This window comes from Excalfactoria chinensis, chromosome 12, assembly GCF_039878825.1.
Source record: "Excalfactoria chinensis isolate bCotChi1 chromosome 12, bCotChi1.hap2, whole genome shotgun sequence".
NCBI classification, from domain to species: domain Eukaryota; kingdom Metazoa; phylum Chordata; class Aves; order Galliformes; family Phasianidae; genus Excalfactoria; species Excalfactoria chinensis.
The window spans coordinates 2,682,624-2,700,500 of NC_092836.1; the positions used below are offsets into that span (position 1 = coordinate 2,682,624).

Consider the following 17,877-nt stretch of genomic DNA (forward strand, 5'->3'; position numbering starts at 1 on the left):
GATGGACTGGCAGAGAAATAGGTAAAGCTAATCATTTTTCTGCTGAAACTGTGGAGAATTCAGCAAATATTTTATTTTTGCTTAAGTGGTGTGTTTTTAAAGCGTTGTCATGAAAAGACAACTCGTGAGGGGAGAAATAAAGCTCCTCTTGAGCAGAGACGTCGTCATCCTTTAAAACTGAATAGTAAAATACAAAATAGCTTTTTGTTTCAAAAATAAAAACTTTCCTAGCAATTCTTGAACGAAACAAAAACATTTATTCTTCTCATGATTTGCCAAATGGTGTCCTTTCCCCTCCCCCTCCCCCTTTCTCCTTCTGTACATGGTATTATCAGTTCCTGCACATGAAAATTCGTATTTGTGTATTTCTGAGGTGATTTGTCTGCTCAGTACCTTGACAACACTATAAACTCACAGCTATGGATTCGTGGCCTGCGAATTAGTTTGATGTGCAGTGAATCAGACAACAAAGTGCTGCAAGAGGGAACTAAAGCTCACTGCAGATAGCTGGAGCAAACCCAACCGAGACAAGCAATTCACCACCTCTCAAAAGATGGCAACCAACTGCAGAAATATAATCTGGCCAACTCAAATGAGCGATGCCCTTTCAAGTCCACACGGAAAAAGCAAAATGCCCCAAACATGTTTGTTCAGGCAGATAAATATCCTGATTTTGGAATTTTATAGGGAGGATTAATTGCACGGCCTTTAATATGAGTTATCAGCCTGCTAACCATAGTGTGCATCCACAGACCTGCAGCCCCACAAAAGACCATGAGAACACAATGATTTAAGTCTCCGTTCAATAAAAAGCCCTATCACAAATAAACCAGAAGCAACTGTGTTTTCATTGTGGTTTAGTGATGGCAGAGATTTTCTCTCTACCAGTTCCTCTGGTGGTATCACTTTTGGGTCAGACTACTGAATCTGCAAGCGGTCAGTAAAATCAGAAAGCTGGACCAAGGGCAAAGTGGAGCTTGTTTCTGCTCTGAGCTATGACTGCAGAAACCAGGCCCAGAGAGATATTCACAACTTCATCTTGAGGACCACCCTTAAATGAGCACTGTTCCCTTTCTTTACTTACCTTATTTTGTCCTGTTGATTACAATAAGAAATAAAATTGCTCTGATCTCCTTTCCCAGCACATTCTGTCTGCTTGAACCGCTCCCCTGTATTATTACAGTGAGCATATCCCCACTGAGATATTCTGCCATGCTTAGTACAGCCAGAGCCATGACTGGAGCTGCCAGAGCTCTGTGCCGCTTTACAAGGAGTACACTTGCTCTAGGGAAACACTGTATAAGTCTCAATTTAAAATTAAACAGGCATATACATACACTCATAACAGAATGATATTTAATATAGTGCTTTCTCTCCTCAAGTCTGTTTCAAAAGGTGATTAAATCTGTGCATTATTGTGCATTACTCACAGCCCTTCAGCAATACACTCCAGTTGCAGGACACCTCCCTTGATAACAGTGACTGATGAGCTGCTGCCAGCAGATTCAGGAGGGATCAGCAGTTTGGGTTTTCTTTCTTTAATAAAATTTGCTAAAATAGAAAAAAAAAATATTTAAGTTAGACTCAAAATCTTAGTATCCTTTCTTATCCTCCCAATAATGTTCCAAACGTTACACTAGTCTGAAGGCTCCTGACATCAGTTTCTAAGTTTTCTTACTGCTTTATATGGTTTAAGACCAACGCAGAAAGAATCCTGTTCTTCTGCTTACAGTCAGAAAACAGTGACAGTGGTAACAGCAGGCAGCAGTACCAGGGAAGCTCCACTTCCTATTGCTGCATGTCCTGCTTTCCCAGCACCGGCCCCTTTCTATCATATATGTTAGCCAATTGTTGATCTTTCAATTATTTTCCTTTTGGGGTACAGCATCTTAGCACCCTTCTCCCGCTTTGACTCTCCATCATTTTCTAGAACTCAGATGGAAACCCATCTTTCTGACTTGAATATTCCCCATAAACACCCTTGCTGAAATTATTAAATCTAGAGCAATGGAGATAGAATTAGTAAAGGAGACTTTAAATAAAACAAGATTGACCTGCATTTGGTTTCAACAGACCGTTTGTTCCAGCCCTCTAAACTATGGTTTAATGATGAAACATGCACAGAGTTAAATGACTGTTCAGTTATCACTACAATAACAATTAGTACAGTAATGAATAAAGTCCCCAAATAGTCCTAGTTCTTTAAAAATAGTCACTTGTGGATGATTTGGTGAAATACTGCATGTATCTTTCTGAAAAATATTTTATTTATCTTTTCAAACCTGTGTCACAAGTGCTCAGAGCTGCAGCAAAACACTTTGGTGTCTCTGGACATGCTCACGTGTTTTCCACCTGCCTTCCTGCTGCCATAGGCAGGCATGCATTCCTCCATCAAAGCACTGCACACAAGCCTTGCCTTTTCTGCTCATGCTGACAGCCTCCTTGTGGCAAGTCCTGAAGACTGATCAGCACGCTTTGAGCTACTCCACCTTGAAATACAGAGTATTTCAAAAGCTCCAGTGCTCGTTCAGTAGAATGAGGTGTTTCAGGACTTTCAGATTTGCCATCTTGAAAAACAGAGGCTCTCAGAAGCAATTTAACCAAACAAATTGGCTTCTAAAGCTACACATGAAAATGGAGACACTCATTTTTAGGTATTTGTTTGTTTAAATAGCAGGTTGGAGAAGTGCAGGAATAGGCACCCGCTGCCTTCTGAGCTATCCACATTGCCAGCATAAATTACAGAGCATTTTCGGGATATGACTCCATAAAGAAGTGAGCACAAAACAAGGGAAGAGGTGAATCCTCAAGATGAGAAGTGCTTTGTTGGAGTGCTTACCTGTGGTGAATATCAAACAGCACAACAAAGCCAAAGTGAACCATCTCACGTTCACCCTGCGAATAGCTACAGATGTGCGCAATTAACAGAGCAACTAAAGCTCTGCAAATCCACACCTTAAGCTCACCCTGGAATAATGCAGCCCCGGGGTGACCTGTTAGACATGGATTCCTAGTTTCAAACCACAGCAGCTTAATGCCAGTGTCTCCTTCACCACCAGAGGAAGACACAGAGCGCCATGCTCCGACTCCTGCTCTGAACCGATAACACTGCCTGACTCCTTACTTACATTACAGCCTGAGATGTGAATATTTCTTTCTTGAATAAGAGAAAACTACCTCTTTGTTAAAAACCCTTCAGACTTCTGTCAAAAAGTACAAGATGAGCAAATTGAGCTCCACGGACCACTTAAATCCATCCCATTGCAATAAAAAGCCTTTTGTGAGGTTGTTTTTTTTCCCCCTTTTCTTCCTCCCAAGCAGCAGCTCACATCTCATTTCAGCTGGTAGATTCTCGGTGTAAAGGCTAAATAACAGATGCGTTCAACTCACCCTTAGTAACCGCAGCATTAGGTGAACCTGAGTCATTAGCATGCTTAACTGAAATAAACAAAAGTGACAACCAAATACAAACGTGCACAGTTGATACAGAACGAAAAGAAAGAACAAACCAACCAAAACAAAACAATGTCCTCCCCCTTGCCCCCCCTTCCTCCCAGTAAATTTCTGCCATGGAAGAAAAAAAAAGAAACAAAAGATGACATAAATCAACAGATGAGCAATGAATTTCTGAAAAATAAAGACAATCCTTTACATATGTGCGATATTCTGCAAAATGCTTCATGGTGATATAACCAACGTGGCATAGAGAAGAGCAAGTAGTGACCAGCTGATAGGACAGAACCACGTGAATGCACACACCTCACATCTACACTTGCACTCAGACTCAGGTCTCCAACAGCAGGCATGCACACACCAAAGCTTTTCTTTCAGAGACCCAGAAACAAACACTGCCCCATTTTCTCTAATCTGCATGTGCACGGCTGTGGGGCTGGACACATTATGAATGCTATGGATAACCGCTATAGCATTTTGCTATTTATCTCACAACTATTATCCCAAGATACAGATTAAGCAAGTATTAAGATACACAAACCCAGTATTAATCATTTATCTTTTTTCCTTTCTTTTTTTTTTTTTTTTTTTTTTTTTAATCCTAACAAGAAACTCTCAAAATCATATATTTAATATTAGGCTTTCATTCACAAAGAAAAATTTCCTTGGCTTTCTGGGCTACATAAGCCCAAAAGGTCAGAAACATTAATGAAACAGAAAACTGATATTAAGGGCACGGACAGCTTCAGCTCTTGCTGCAACCCTTAACTGAATTCATTACAGCCAGAAGAGATTCAAGCAAAACAGGATGGCTCTCCAGCTGCTGTAAGCTGCCTCATCTCCACTGGCTTCTGCGAGGCCTTATTCTTTTAGCAGAGCTGACAGCATGTCCTGAAAAGCTTCTAGTGTTCTGCAAAACACTTTGACACTGCTCCCTGCACAACATTTCACAAGGAAAATGTTAATGCCCCATGTGTCCCTGTGACAGCCTGAAAAGGGACCATTTTGCTTCCAGCCTGCAATGCACAGGCAGCACGTGTTGTCATTCTGCAGCCATCACTGTTGCAGAGGTTGAAAGCTGGGCCTATAGCTCTTGCTACTGAGCAGCAGCCCATTTCATCTTAGAGAAGAGGGGAGGGACAGTTGTGCCTCCATTTCCAAGAAAGCAAAGGCACAGAGGCCTCCAGGGCCACCAGCAGGGCTAAGCCTGCAGCCCTGTCCCTGAGTGCTGTCCTCCCCAGCCCCACAGCTGCACCCAGACCAACTAACAGGGCACAGTGATGTGGAGACAGCAAAATCCTCGAATTCCAGGCAAGTCCCATCAGGGACCATCAGAGAAGCAGGTTTCCCTCCTGCTTCACCACCTTTCAAGGGAGAGCAGGAGACAGAGCAGGGTACTCTGGGGGCCCAACTGCTGCACCTGGGGGTTTTGTGGCTTACATCTGCATTCACTGATGTCTAAGGAGTCAAAAAAGGAAAACAACAGTAAGCAAGAAACAACACATCCACAAACAAACTTACAACGGGAAACCTTCAGCGTCATTGGCATTTTCTGTACAATTGTCCTCAGTTTTGGAAACGCTGCGAAGCAACAATAATCACTTCGGCTGTCATTTTCTTCCACATTTGCAAAGTAGAGATCTCCCTTAAGGCTCATGGAGACCCTTTCATCTTGAGGAATGTGCTGCAAATCTAGCAAGAAAAAATAATTATGATATGGTAATGATACTGAGCTGCTTCACCAATACGACTACCAATGCTCTGCTGTCATGTGTTTGCTTCCAGATACAGAACATTGATGCGAAAGAGGCAGAAGGCTCAGAACAACCCGTGGGTTATTCACCAATACTCAGCATACAGAATTGTCCCTTCTCAGCCTGAGGAAATGTCCTCCAACACCACTCCCCAACTCAAAGGCCTGTAATGCTGGTATGGAGGTCACTATTTGCATACGTGCCAATCTCCTGACCACTTTGCTCTTCTGTAATTACAGATTAGAGCAGGGCAGCATTAGTATGGACTGGTGAGGCTGTACTGTCTCATTCTTGATCCAGCCAAATGCAGACCTGTGCTAAGTATGTATGTCAGGAGTAGAGAGGCTGCCTCATAAGATCAGAGGTTTAATCTGGCACCCTGTCTCTGCAAGAACTTGGCCAACATCAGAAACAAACCCTTCACGTCACAGTGCTATTGTGCTTCTCAATGGCCAGAAAACCCTACAGAATACAAATGTGAAAGCAACACTGAAGAATGCAACAACAATAAAAATCATGTTGAAACTAAGAGGTAATTATGCATACCTGACACTGAAGTTGTTTTTGTTAATATCAGCATAAACTAATGGTTGATTCATGAGAGGAAAACAGTTATGATAGACTTAATACATTTTATTTTCTCTACTGTACATGCAGCAGCCTTCCTTACTGGTAGATGTACTTACTGATATTTAAGCTTTGCCATATAACAGTTAATAATACATTCGGTCAGTGTACTCTACAATTTGCTTGCTCTATATAAAGACATCAGTATATCCCATTTCTCAATTTCTTAACATTTATTTATCAATATCCAGATCTTTTCCCCAGACACCTGCAGAATTACCACTCTCATCAGTTAGAAAACTGTTATGAACCAGCTTTGGAAGACAAATGTATTGAGTCTTCTCACGTGAAGCATGTGCAAGTTACTTACTTACCAATATTCATCCAATAGATATGCAAAGGTGGGATCCCTTTAGGGGGGTTACAGTGCAAGATCACAGAATCACCGTGCTCCACGTCAAGGGGCTCAATCTTTTCCTTAGGGAATTTTGGCACACCTGTGCAAAAGCAAAGAAGCTCCTGTTTTACTGCTACCCTTGGAAATTTTCCCCTTAGTTCCCAATAAAATATTTACCTTAATATCACCATTTGCATTCTCTGCCTTTAGGCATTCCTGTTTTTTACCAAGTGATACAGGGTAACAAAGCATTTTATTAAGAGCAAGACATTTTGGCTAGTTTTGTTCATTTATTAAGTGATTTGTCTGTGCTGCCCGTGAGCTCTGCTGAAGAATTATTTTAGTGCATTTATTTTCAAATGCTGCCATTTATTTGACTAGTCCCTGACACACAGTACAAAGAGACAGATAACTGAAATGGAATTCTAACATGGGCACAGAGGACAGGGTTGTAACAGATCTCTGGAGATCAGAAATCAATCTGGGAGTAAAGGCTCTTTTGGGAAGTCTTTGGCTAAACAGCAGTTCCCAAGGAGCCACTGCAAGCCAGTGCAGGTGAGGACAGACATCAGACAGCTATTCTGCCTTGTGCTTGGAGTCATCCCAACTTATCTATCTCCAGAACAAGATGAAGCAGAAGTGTTATGTAAAGACAATATTGCTTTCACATGCCCTCAGGTGTAAAACCTCTGCTGTGCTGATCTGCAGGGTTTCTCAGCAAGCTTGTCCTTTGGGATGCAGTGACAGGCTTGGCACAAGAGAACACACCAGAGGTGCACACGTTAAGCATTATTTGGGCTTAAATATATGTTAAATAATTAACAGATCAAGGACTTGGATCAATCGCCAAGGGAGTCAGCAGACTGCTTAAAGTCTGAACGATGCTTGGCAGAGATCAACCTGGACAGTATCAGCAGCCTAAAATGCAACTGGAGCACATCCAAGTAGAGAGGAAGTCAAGCTGGGCTGGAACCCACCCCAAAGCAAGCACTGGAAGACTGAAGCTCAGAGATTACTGTGAAGAAATTAGTCTGCAAAATGTAACCACTCCTTAAATGAATTTAACTAAGACAGTTTCAGGGCGGACACTCTTCTGATTTCAGGCAAGTTCAAACTCATGGAAGTTTCAGTTCAGGCAACTTCATTAAACATTAAAATTAACAGCAATTAAATAGCTATGGAATGAAAGCATCCTGGCTGTGCAGGGCCAGACTGGCACAGCAAGTACTGCCATCCTGGTGTTCAAGGCATGAGAAGGCACTCTGGTAGCAAATAAACAATTTAATATGTCAGCAGTCCGGTGGCACTGCAAGACAGCTGCAGTGTCACATAGCAGGATTCAAACTGAAAAGAAGGTTGAGAAATACTGGAGTTTGCATTCATTGTAGTATCAGTGGACGCAAAAAGAAGCAATCAATACAGTGCTGATTGCCTGAGGGCAAAGTGGTCATAGATTCTTTATTTTTTAATCTTCAAAAGCGTTATTAATACAAATAAACATTATTAGGGAGGACAACACGGATCTAATGAGCATCACCCACTCTGTAGGTGGCATTTCAAGTAAGGGAGGGAACTATATGTTGAATCCAATACATTCAATAATCAATACACTTCAAACCCTGGAAAGAGCATCTATTGACTGCTAGAGAGGGAAAATATTTTTCAGTGGGGAAAAGCTGATTTGTTGACCTAAAGCTTGCTTACTTTTCCCAAAAGCACATGACTCAATAATGCTAAGAGTGCTGGATCAGGTGAAGGATAAGGGAGTTCTGACTAAGTCAACAAAATCGGGAGGTCAGCAAATAGACCAATAGTGAGATTGCTCATCTATGGCATGGGAAACTTTTGTTCAAAGCCATTTTCTGCCTCATTTGGCACAGCAATAAAATCTGGGTCTCCAATACCCCAGTTGGGTGCCATAATCACTGGCCTTTCCAATCAGCTTCTGTAGCCAATAATTACCTAATTATACAAAAAGATATCAATTCCCACCAGGAAACAGTGAAAAAATCACCATCTTGGAGTCAATAGCTGGCAGCGCAGACATTCCTTTCAGCACAGGCCCAGATGTCCACTTTTGATCCCCACAGGGGGAAGCAGCACTGTGAACCCCAATGTCTTGTATAACTTTAAAACATACTTGAACAATGAGGTGTTTGAGGCTCCTGGGGTTGTCTACACTGTTTCATTTCACTTTGTTCAAAACTTCAATGTTCCCTCAATGCGTAACTGGGAGTGCTTCAAACCCTTCAAGTTTTGCAAGAGAGGAAAATTCAATTTTCGTAACAAATTCCAGAGTCAAATCTCCTGACAAATATATTTACTTGCTGGAGCCCCATCGGTCTCAAAGACTAGAAAAATGATTGCTTCTGAAAGGAGATTTATTAATGCTCAGAAGCTAATATCACGTTAGGCTTTGGCTCTTGCACATAAGTTTTCAGTACATACATGGAAGAAATGTCTGATGTTTTTTTTTCTCCCTGTGCTGCTTCTCTGTTTTAATTAGTGAATGTTCCAGAATCGGTCGCTACTGATTTGTGGCTGATCTCAGAAACTACACAACCAAATTAAGCCAGAAAGTATTGCAGATGATTAGTTGTGTCACAAAAATTACACAGGATGGAATTTATCAATGCAGCACATGGACATTGTAAAATTCACAACAAACTGATCTCCTTGCAGCAATACCACTAAAACTATGATACCAGCCCTACATGTGATTCCCCTCATGAAGAGATAATGAGAGAGGCCAGAGAACCCAGCATAGCTCCAAGTGCTACAATTCACATATCCATAACACAGGGGAGAAATGTCATCTAATGGCCATGAGAAAGGCTTGCTGAAGTACCATCCAGGGGGATAGGGGTGAACACTCACATCGCAGGCAACCAAGGTGTGTATTAGCCACAGGGAAGATGACAAACTGCACACCTGACTTCAGTTATGGAACCATCTTCTAAAAGCCCACATTGATATATAAAGCTCTCCAAACAGTATTGGGAAAGACTTCATTGCCAAAGTATTATTTCCTGCCAAGGCTGTATCTTGAATGATGGACAGCACTCAAAAACCAGAATCACAGTGCTGTGGCTGTGTATAAACCAGGGAAATGGAAGATTATCAGTTTCCAGAGTAATCTGTATAAGGAACCAGTCTCTCTTTAATCCCCGGGGTGACTCAAAGTTTAATGACCTAACTGTACTTGAGATTAGGCTGAAATACCAGTGACAATTAGGCTGGCTGAGAGAAATTTCGGAACAGAGACTGGGTCTGTCCCTATTACTTATCTGCTCAGGAAATGCAGTAGGGACATGAAAAGCAAATATAAAATGTTAATTCAAGTTCAGCTGTATACAGAAATTTAGCAACCTGACTCTCGGCACTCTGGTGCAAGCAGGACTGCTGCAGGTTTACTCAGACACTTATTAGCACACTTTGTCCTATGGCTTAGTTTCTGTCATACTGCTAACAGCTGTAATGACTTTGTACAATTACAACCATACTGAGGACACACATTTATACCAGATAGAGAATGGAGTGCATTTAGCTTGGTGTTTTACGTGCTCCTGGGAAAAGCACTGAGGAATCAAACTGAAGGCAAAAGGTTTCTGCAAGTAGCTGTAGAAGTCCTTGGTACCACTGTGCCTGGTTCCTATCAGTAACTGGTTTAAAATGGGAACCGATTCATTATATTGTCAGTAATTAATATATATTTTGAGAAACCATTGGAGGACATTCTCACTATGCAGTAGGTCTGCTTATGTAACTTTCTCCTGGATGTACAGTTGTATCACGGATACAACAAAATCATGGGTAATGAAAAATAGCAATAATCAATAAAATTCTGACATTCCCAGCTCAACAGATGCTTTGATTAGCAGCTAAGCAATTTGCTATACATGTGTACAGCATAACGCATCAAAGAATCTTAAACATCACTTAAAATCACCAGCCACGTGAGTACAGCTAGAGCAGCCTCCTGTACTCAGCTCAGTGCATCCACTGCTATTCTAGTCCACGCTGTAAATGCAGTAGTTAAATCTGTAATTTCCATTGCAACCTTTGAACTGTTCATGAGATGCTATCTGCTTTTGTAATGGATTTTGTTTAATTGCTTCATTACATTGAAGAAGTTAGGAAGTCTGACTGTCAGGAAGTCCGGGGATGTCAGCCCCCTCACTCTCAAAGAAACAATTGTCTCTCAAGGAGACAATTTTATGTCTAGGCTATGTTTCCATCCTCAGATCTTTGGTCTTTTAGAGCAAAGGCTTTAGAAATACTGAACATAAATTTTAACTGTTTGCCATGAAGAGTCTTTTACACTACAGTTAATTAAAGAAGTTTAAACCCTGCTTCTTTTCCTTCTTCTGGCACTGGGCCTGCTCAGTAGTTCAAGCAATAGATTCCCTGAATACAGGAGGAAAGGAACTGAGGTCTGTGTTCTTACCACTACATCCATCTTCATTTTGCATGTATGTTGTAAGAATCTAGACTTTGTAAATGATACAAAAATGCAGATTATTCTGAGAGGCAATTCTTCCTGTCCCTCCTTAATGTCATCACATATAGAGGAGGTGGGGTATTTTCATTATGCAAGTGACATTTAACAATCATTCCTCCTGACATTGCTAATGCTTTCCTGGAATGACTACTCTGAGTAAACACTCTTTTGTTCTCCTTTTCAGCAGCAACCTTGCTTTCCTTACAGACCTGGTATTATACTTCTATACAATGGAAATTTAATTTATGAAAACAAAAACCCACCCTGGTCTGTCTTGCTGTTTTCTTCTTTACTTCACTGGCACAGTGACTTGCCAAGCAGCTTACATTTTACTTGAATACAGCTGGCAAAGCACTGCCACCTCTGCATCATTATCATGAATGCACGTAGTGATCTCATATGTACCAGTCACTGCTTCAAAACTTGTGGGTGAATAGAGGTAATTTATCCCAAACTCTTCTGTGTCTGATTGCCTAATTTACAGCAGTTCTGTGCACCAGCAGATCTCTTTCATTTGTGCAGAGCTGTAGACTATCCAGCGCTTCAGAAAATGAAAGGTGTCTTCTGTGCTCCCTGAATCCTGATTTAATTGGCAGCATCTACTTTATACAGTTAAATGAAAGTAACAGAGGCAGAAGTATATGAATTAAAGTAAATGCCCTGCTCTTATATAGAGGGTACTCAAATTTTCCTCTTCTAATTTCATGTTTCCCTATGCTGAATTTATGACCAATATTGCCTCACCCTCCATTACTCTCAAACTACAAGTACTCAAACTTCCGATATGAAACCATTTCAGGAACACCCTCCTGGCCAATGCCCACCTAGATGACCTCAAGCTTTACTAGTAAATTTCATCCATCTCCACAACCCCAGTCCTGAAAGCCACCTAATTTTCCCTCTGCCTTCCTCTGTGCTAACGACAGAAGTACTCATTTCTGTGATCAATAATCTTCATAACTACCATTTTGAGCTCGTTCTCCATTCAACTCCAGAACTTTAATATTCTTCCCGTAAGTATTTATACCAAACTCTGAGTGCTACCGACACCAGGCTAACAAATTTATGGTTGACTGGATCACTGCCCCTTGAGCTTCCAAACAGTTGCATTGCTTGCTGTTTCATAACAATAAGCTGCTGTTTCTCCCATCCTCCCTGCCTTCACATTCCATGCTCTGCGATGGAGACCATGCTGTCTTCCCTGTTTCTGGGCACTCAGTCATGGTAACCAGGCTGGAATACATCTTATGTATGAGACTTAAGAGTCTTCTGACTCTAAGTAGCGTTTATCTTCCAATAAACATTTGGAAAGTTTTTCCTTTCTCGTGTTAGAATTAAGAATCAAGACTCATGGAAATGTATTTGATAAAAACTTTTGAGTTAAAGTTTCCCCCCCTTATATATATCTTTAATTTTCCCAGCCTGATTAGATTCAAACCAACTTTGTTTTCACTGACAACACCTTTCTATTCATTGCCCACTACATTGTTAATTTTCCAAATATTTCTAGCACTATTGCTTGTAAACTGTCTTACCTCCACCCCACCCCCCCTTCCTTTCTGCTATTTGTTTTCCCTCTCCAAGCATTTTAATATGTTAATAATGTGCTGGTATCTGTTCACAAACCAATTATTTTTGTCCAGATTAGGCAGAGAATTTTATCATGCAGCAATTATCATCAACAGCTCTGCTTTCTTCCTCACAGAAAGAGCAAAGTATTAGAACTGCAAGCATCACAAGAGAAAGCAGAGGCTTTAAGCAAATACAAATCAGAAAAGAATCCTGATGGGTTTTATGAACATTCGGTTCTCCTGGGGTGGTTACTGGAAAGTTTATATTAATTTATCCACTAGCCCAACCTCTCGAGGCAAACTGTAGCTCAGAAAGCAGAAGTGAACAATAACTGTTTTCCAAACTAATTTTATCTGGGAAAACAGATGTGTGATTTACCCCATTGTATTTGTATTAAGTAAAGACAGTGAGGGGCATCACTTGGAAACCTGTAAGATGAATGGTGTGGATTGAATACCTGCACTCAGATTTTCTTGTTCAGATTTCTGGTCTCAAAAATTGGAATGAAATAAAATCAGTTCAGAGGCTACAAAGTTTTCTTTTAGGCATCCACTGACTCACAAACACCGCACCGTCCACAACAGACCATATTTCTAACCATATTTCCCTCCTGATTTCCAAAGTTGTTTGCTTTTTTTACGTGAAGGATAATGAAAGCGAAGCAAAAGCTCTTACTTGGAACTATGAGTTCAATTTCTTTTGACATGGCAGTTCCCAGCACATTGGATGCGTAGCAACGATATTTCCCTTGAAAACCAGCGATGATTCCATGGTTCTGAATCACAAACGTCCCAGAGTTGTTACGTGTGATTATCCTGGGATCCGATAACAGATCAAACGGTTTTCCATCCTTCGTCCAGTTGAAACTGAAAAATAAAACAACAGTTACAAAGGAAGGGCCGCAGCATAGGGAGTGCAAAAAACAGTGCAAATCATGGTTCCAACACTGCAATATCAAACCAAAAGAAAAACAAAATTACATAAAAGGAGGTGGACGTCATGCTGCTATAATTCATGCTAGCTATTGGGTGTGCCTGCTATTGGACAATTCACTTTTGGACAACTGACTGTGACACAGAATAAGAACAGAGCGCTTGACAAAAGGACAATAAATGAGAGATGCCACCTTTGAAAGCAAGAGCCACAGACCGGAAGGAATTATAGATCTCCAAAACAACAACAAAAAGCTGTGTTTTGCAAGACAACTGGGACTCATGGCAGGGATCTATATGAGCTCTACAAGAGGTACCACCACAGAACCCAGGAGAACATGAGCAGGCTCTACTCAGAAATGAAACCTCCCCCAGTGAGAAAAAAGGCACATTGCTATCTATTCGCAACGAGAGCAAGGGATTTCAAACAGCAGAAGCTGAATGGTTTAAGTGGAAACACAAAGCTTAACCTCGCCTCACAATTCTGAGCAGGTTCCTCAACACCTGCTATTCCTTTCCTCCTCAAAAAAGGAACAATGTTTGGCAAAGGATAGAAGTAAACTCAATTTCTGCTCGCTTCTCCAGATGAAAGCAGTACTTACGTGGGCTGCGGGTTTCCACTGGCTTCACATTTAATTGTAAAGTTCTCGTCAAAAGGGTAGGCAACCTGGGTTTCAGATTGCTCCGTGATGGTTGGAAGCTGTGCAACTGAACACAAAGAGACAGCAGATTAAATCCTCTTTCAAGCATAGCTGTGCTCAGCTCAGGGCCTTTCTTTCAACAAGACAATGTCAGGATTACCTCACTGCTGCAAACTGTGAGGCTTGCCTTAAATAAGGGATGATTATTATCACCCTCCCAACATCGACAACACTTTACTCCCCAAATCTGTATGTGTCTATAGACTCACAGACTGAAATATACACAGTCACAAACTTCTGTCTTCATTCTGGGTAAAATTATGAGGAAAACCATTAGCTGCAAAGATGAAAATGCACCCTCCAGGGCAGAAATGCCACAAGCAGACACACAAACACACAATGATTTTTCACTATTTGTTTATTTCCTAAGGGAATTGAAAGCATTGCAAATATCAGTGTAACAAAGCCACAGAAGGAAAGATATGCCCTGCCATGTAGCTGGGGACAACGGGATCATCACATCCTTATAAGCAGACAGAAAGAAAATTAACATCATCTTTGGTTTCTCTACTAAGTCCGGGAAGCTAAAAGTTGAAGCAAACTGTGGTATGATACCATACCATATGGTCTCAAAGCTAAGCAATTCCAGGCCCACCAGCTTCACTGATCAGACATAATTCCTTTTTATTAAAGCATAATGACCTTCATTAAAGCACATTAAGGGCTGGATGACTCCCCTGTGTAGGTACTTAAAGGCAGTGGTTGCCCAGAGAGTTTGGCCTGCACTTTGCAGTCCCAGCTCTGCTTCTGCACAACACAAGTCCTTCTTATGCACCGGGAGTTACTTCCATCCCCTTCACTGATAAACAAGTTCAGGTTGCTGTAGGAAAACATGCTAAAATCCTGCTTAATCACCTTCTCCTCTGCAACCAGGACTGTTCATAGCAGGTACCCACAACGCCAACCAACGACTTGCTCCAATGCTGCTGCACTCAAAAGCCTGCTGAGACCCTACAGTTCTTTTTCCATCAGGATAATTCATTCAAAACCCAATATAGCTGAATTTTGTTTTGCTTCATCCTCAGAAAGCAAACTGTACTGTGTAATCTTCTTGGTCACCCAGGCAGTGGAGTCCACTGCCAACCACTGGGTTGTCCCACATGGGCCTCATCTCAAATTTCACACATACTGAATGCACACCAACCATGTAGAACAGGCAGTTTGAACATCCCAGCCAGACTGATAGAGCTTGTGCTCCCCAGGGTGGGGTGTGAGGCATAGGAAGTTCTTCTCTAAGTATTAATGTGCATCCCGAGACATACACCTGCTCCTTCTCCAGGCGAGACAGCAGGTTGGAAACACGTAAATACAGTTTCATGTACATCAAAGAAGCTTCAGGGAGATTCAGAGCCAAAATAAGGGATCTAAGTGAAGGACAGATCTGAACCCTCAGAGCTAAGCAGCGTTTTGGATCTTGAACATCAGGTAGATGTTATTAGACAAGTTTACTGCTGCATCCAAACAAGTCTAAACAAAGTGCCTCACATTTTTATCACTTCTTAATTTCCCAAAGGCCATGTTCCGGCAGAATTAAATTCAAAACGGAACAACTGAAAGTAGGATTTAATACTTTTATCTTCGGGGGAAGGGAAAAAGAGGGAAGAAAACAAATAAAAGCAAGCATGCCAAAACAAAACAGCGAAGTGTTCAGTAAATAGCTACAACTCACCTGATAACGGTATTTCAATAGCTGCTGCCAAACTCAGCACAAAGAAAAACAGGCATATGGTGATCCTCTTTGTGCTTAATAGCATCTCCATCGCTCTTCTGTAAACAAGGTCTCCAAACAGAATGAGATACACCTTATGCTTCCTCTCAGCATCAATTCAAATCAGATGTAGGACAGGAAACCAGGAGCCTAATAAGGAGAAGAAACAGCCATATTAGTGTGTAGTATTAACTTGGCTCCAATAAGGTTACTAAATTAAAACAGTGCTTCAGGATTTGCAGCTAAATTGCACAAAGGTATCGTTTCCTCTCCTCTCTCCATCTCCTGGCTTGAACAAGGTTAAACCTCTAAAGAAAAATCCATGCAAAAAGTACAAATCAATTACAGCACAAAAGCATAATTATTTTTTGCTTCGCAATTAAAGCAGGAATAGCTTAAAATATGGTATATTTGTAATTATTCCAGTTCATAAGTTTTTCTAATGAGAACCGTGTAAGTTGGAACGTAATGTAACAGAGCTAATGAGAGAAATTTAGTAATTTAGTACATTAATGACCTTACTCATAAATCTCATACATCTTTTTATCTTTTATTTATGTCTTAAAAAAACATAAAAAAGGACATTTAGTCCAATTTAGTTCATTAATAAGGAGCAGAGCACGAAACATGGGCCTTCTACCCCATTATCCCAGAACTACTGCACTCGGGTTTTACATTACACATTTACACATCCTCAGCTCTGCATTACAAGGTAAAAACGTCAGGCACCAGCCAAAAGGAGGAAAAAATCTGTGCTAATGAGAGCTTAAGTGCCACTCACAGGGGAGTAAAGGAGAGGCCTCTACAAGTGTGGGTGTATGAAGGATTTCAGTCATCAGAGCCACTTGCAAATATCAGTGAAAGATTAACAAGTGTGAGGTACTTTTCGTACTGCTTATCTGCTAACACAGCACTTACAGCACATCCACCTCGACTTCAGCTCTCAGGATTGTTTTGAAGGAACAGCGTCCACTGCTGGGAACCTTCACTCACTCAAATCATGAAACCTTCCTGGAAATCAATGTCCTCGAGACCAAAATCCGTGGTTTAAGATTGAAATTGGCCAGTGAGGGGACAAGAGACAGACATGATAATCCCATAAGCCTCATCAGTGCAGAAATGAGGCTAAAAACCAGATGTCAAACAGATGTCTTAGGCACTGAACTCTCCCTTGTGGAAGATGCTGGCTGACCTGCTCAGTGCCATGCTCAGCAGGGAGGGACTGCACAGAGGGAGATGGGGATGGGGACCCTTCTGACTGCACATCAGCAACCAGCAGCAGTACACTGGTTTGACGCAAGAGATAACCAGCTCATCTGGACTCCTTCCGGCCCCAACCTGCAAGCAAAAGGCCTTTTCACTACTCAGGCTACTAAAATCCTTATTTCATGTCCCAGGCGCCAATACATGGAGCCTGTACAGCCTCCATCCACACCTACACGGATGCTCTGGCAGCACACTCCCCAGCCACGCAGTCACAGTGCAGGTTCAGACATCCCCCAGGCTCTCCCACCCATCCAAACTCTAAGCAGTGCAAAGCTTCACTTCTACAACGATTCAACACCAAACCAAAATTTCTCATCTCATGCCAGATCCCAGCAAACGAACAATTTAGCTGCTGAAGTAATTTGGAGCAATAATTGAGGTGGCTGCACAAGAACTTGGCAGCAAAGGGCAGGTTTCGGTCTCAGCAGTGCCAAAGCACAGAGCTCTCCTGGGACCCAGTGTGTGCCAGATAAAAACCTGCAGAATCTTGACCCTGGTAAAAACAAGAACTCAGCAGAGAGTTGGAAGCAGCCCCACATCTTGCTTTGGATACCTGTTTCTTCCCCCCAGGAATCCCAAACTCTCTTCTGTTCTCCTTAGGAGATGTCCAAAGCATCCCTTGCACCTGGGTGGCAAAGATGACAGCAGAAAACCTTTCCTTGGCACAATGATCAGGAATGCCACAATGAATGGTACACTTAGGATCCCTTCTCCTTTTCCCCATCCACCCCCATTCCTCTCTTCTCACAGCCTCAAGCTTAAGCCAACTAATTTGAATTCGCCACAAATCCTTATCTGCAGTTCCCTACCTGCAATTCATTATTTACTGTGCTGTTTGGTTAACAGTAAATACTGATTGCTCTAAGGACAGACCATTTGTTTGTTTAATGAGCTGCCTATTACTTACAATGAGCAAATCGTTCAAAATATCAGCATTTCCAAGGAGCGATGCAGTTCCAGATTATTTCTTTGTATACCTCAGCTTCCAAAACATGCCATACAAACATTGGACGGCTCAACAGGGGG

At 41.6% G+C, this 17,877-nt stretch overlaps 1 protein-coding gene across 18 annotated transcripts in view; it reads right to left on the reverse strand.

The window, feature by feature from the left end:
* Positions 1-17,877, reverse strand: part of CHL1 (cell adhesion molecule L1 like) — a 112,878-nt gene that overhangs the window by 32,734 nt on the left and 62,267 nt on the right. For 12 of the 18 annotated variants that reach the window (XR_011905111.1, XM_072347231.1, XM_072347242.1 and 9 more), the window contains 7 exons: positions 15,547-15,735; positions 13,779-13,884; positions 12,920-13,110; positions 6,149-6,271; positions 4,975-5,145; positions 3,391-3,438; positions 1,431-1,551 (listed from right to left, as the gene is read on the reverse strand). Coding sequence is in view for 16 of the 18 variants with exons in the window: in XM_072347231.1 (XP_072203332.1) it covers positions 1,431-1,551; positions 3,391-3,438; positions 4,975-5,145; positions 6,149-6,271; positions 12,920-13,110; positions 13,779-13,884; positions 15,547-15,637 (851 nt within the window). In the remaining 2 variants the exon portion in view is untranslated. The remainder of the gene's footprint in view (positions 1-1,430; positions 1,552-3,390; positions 3,439-4,974; positions 5,146-6,148; positions 6,272-12,919; positions 13,111-13,778; positions 13,885-15,546; positions 15,736-17,877) is intronic. The other 6 variants (XR_011905112.1, XM_072347237.1, XM_072347238.1 and 3 more) reach the window with 1 other exon arrangement.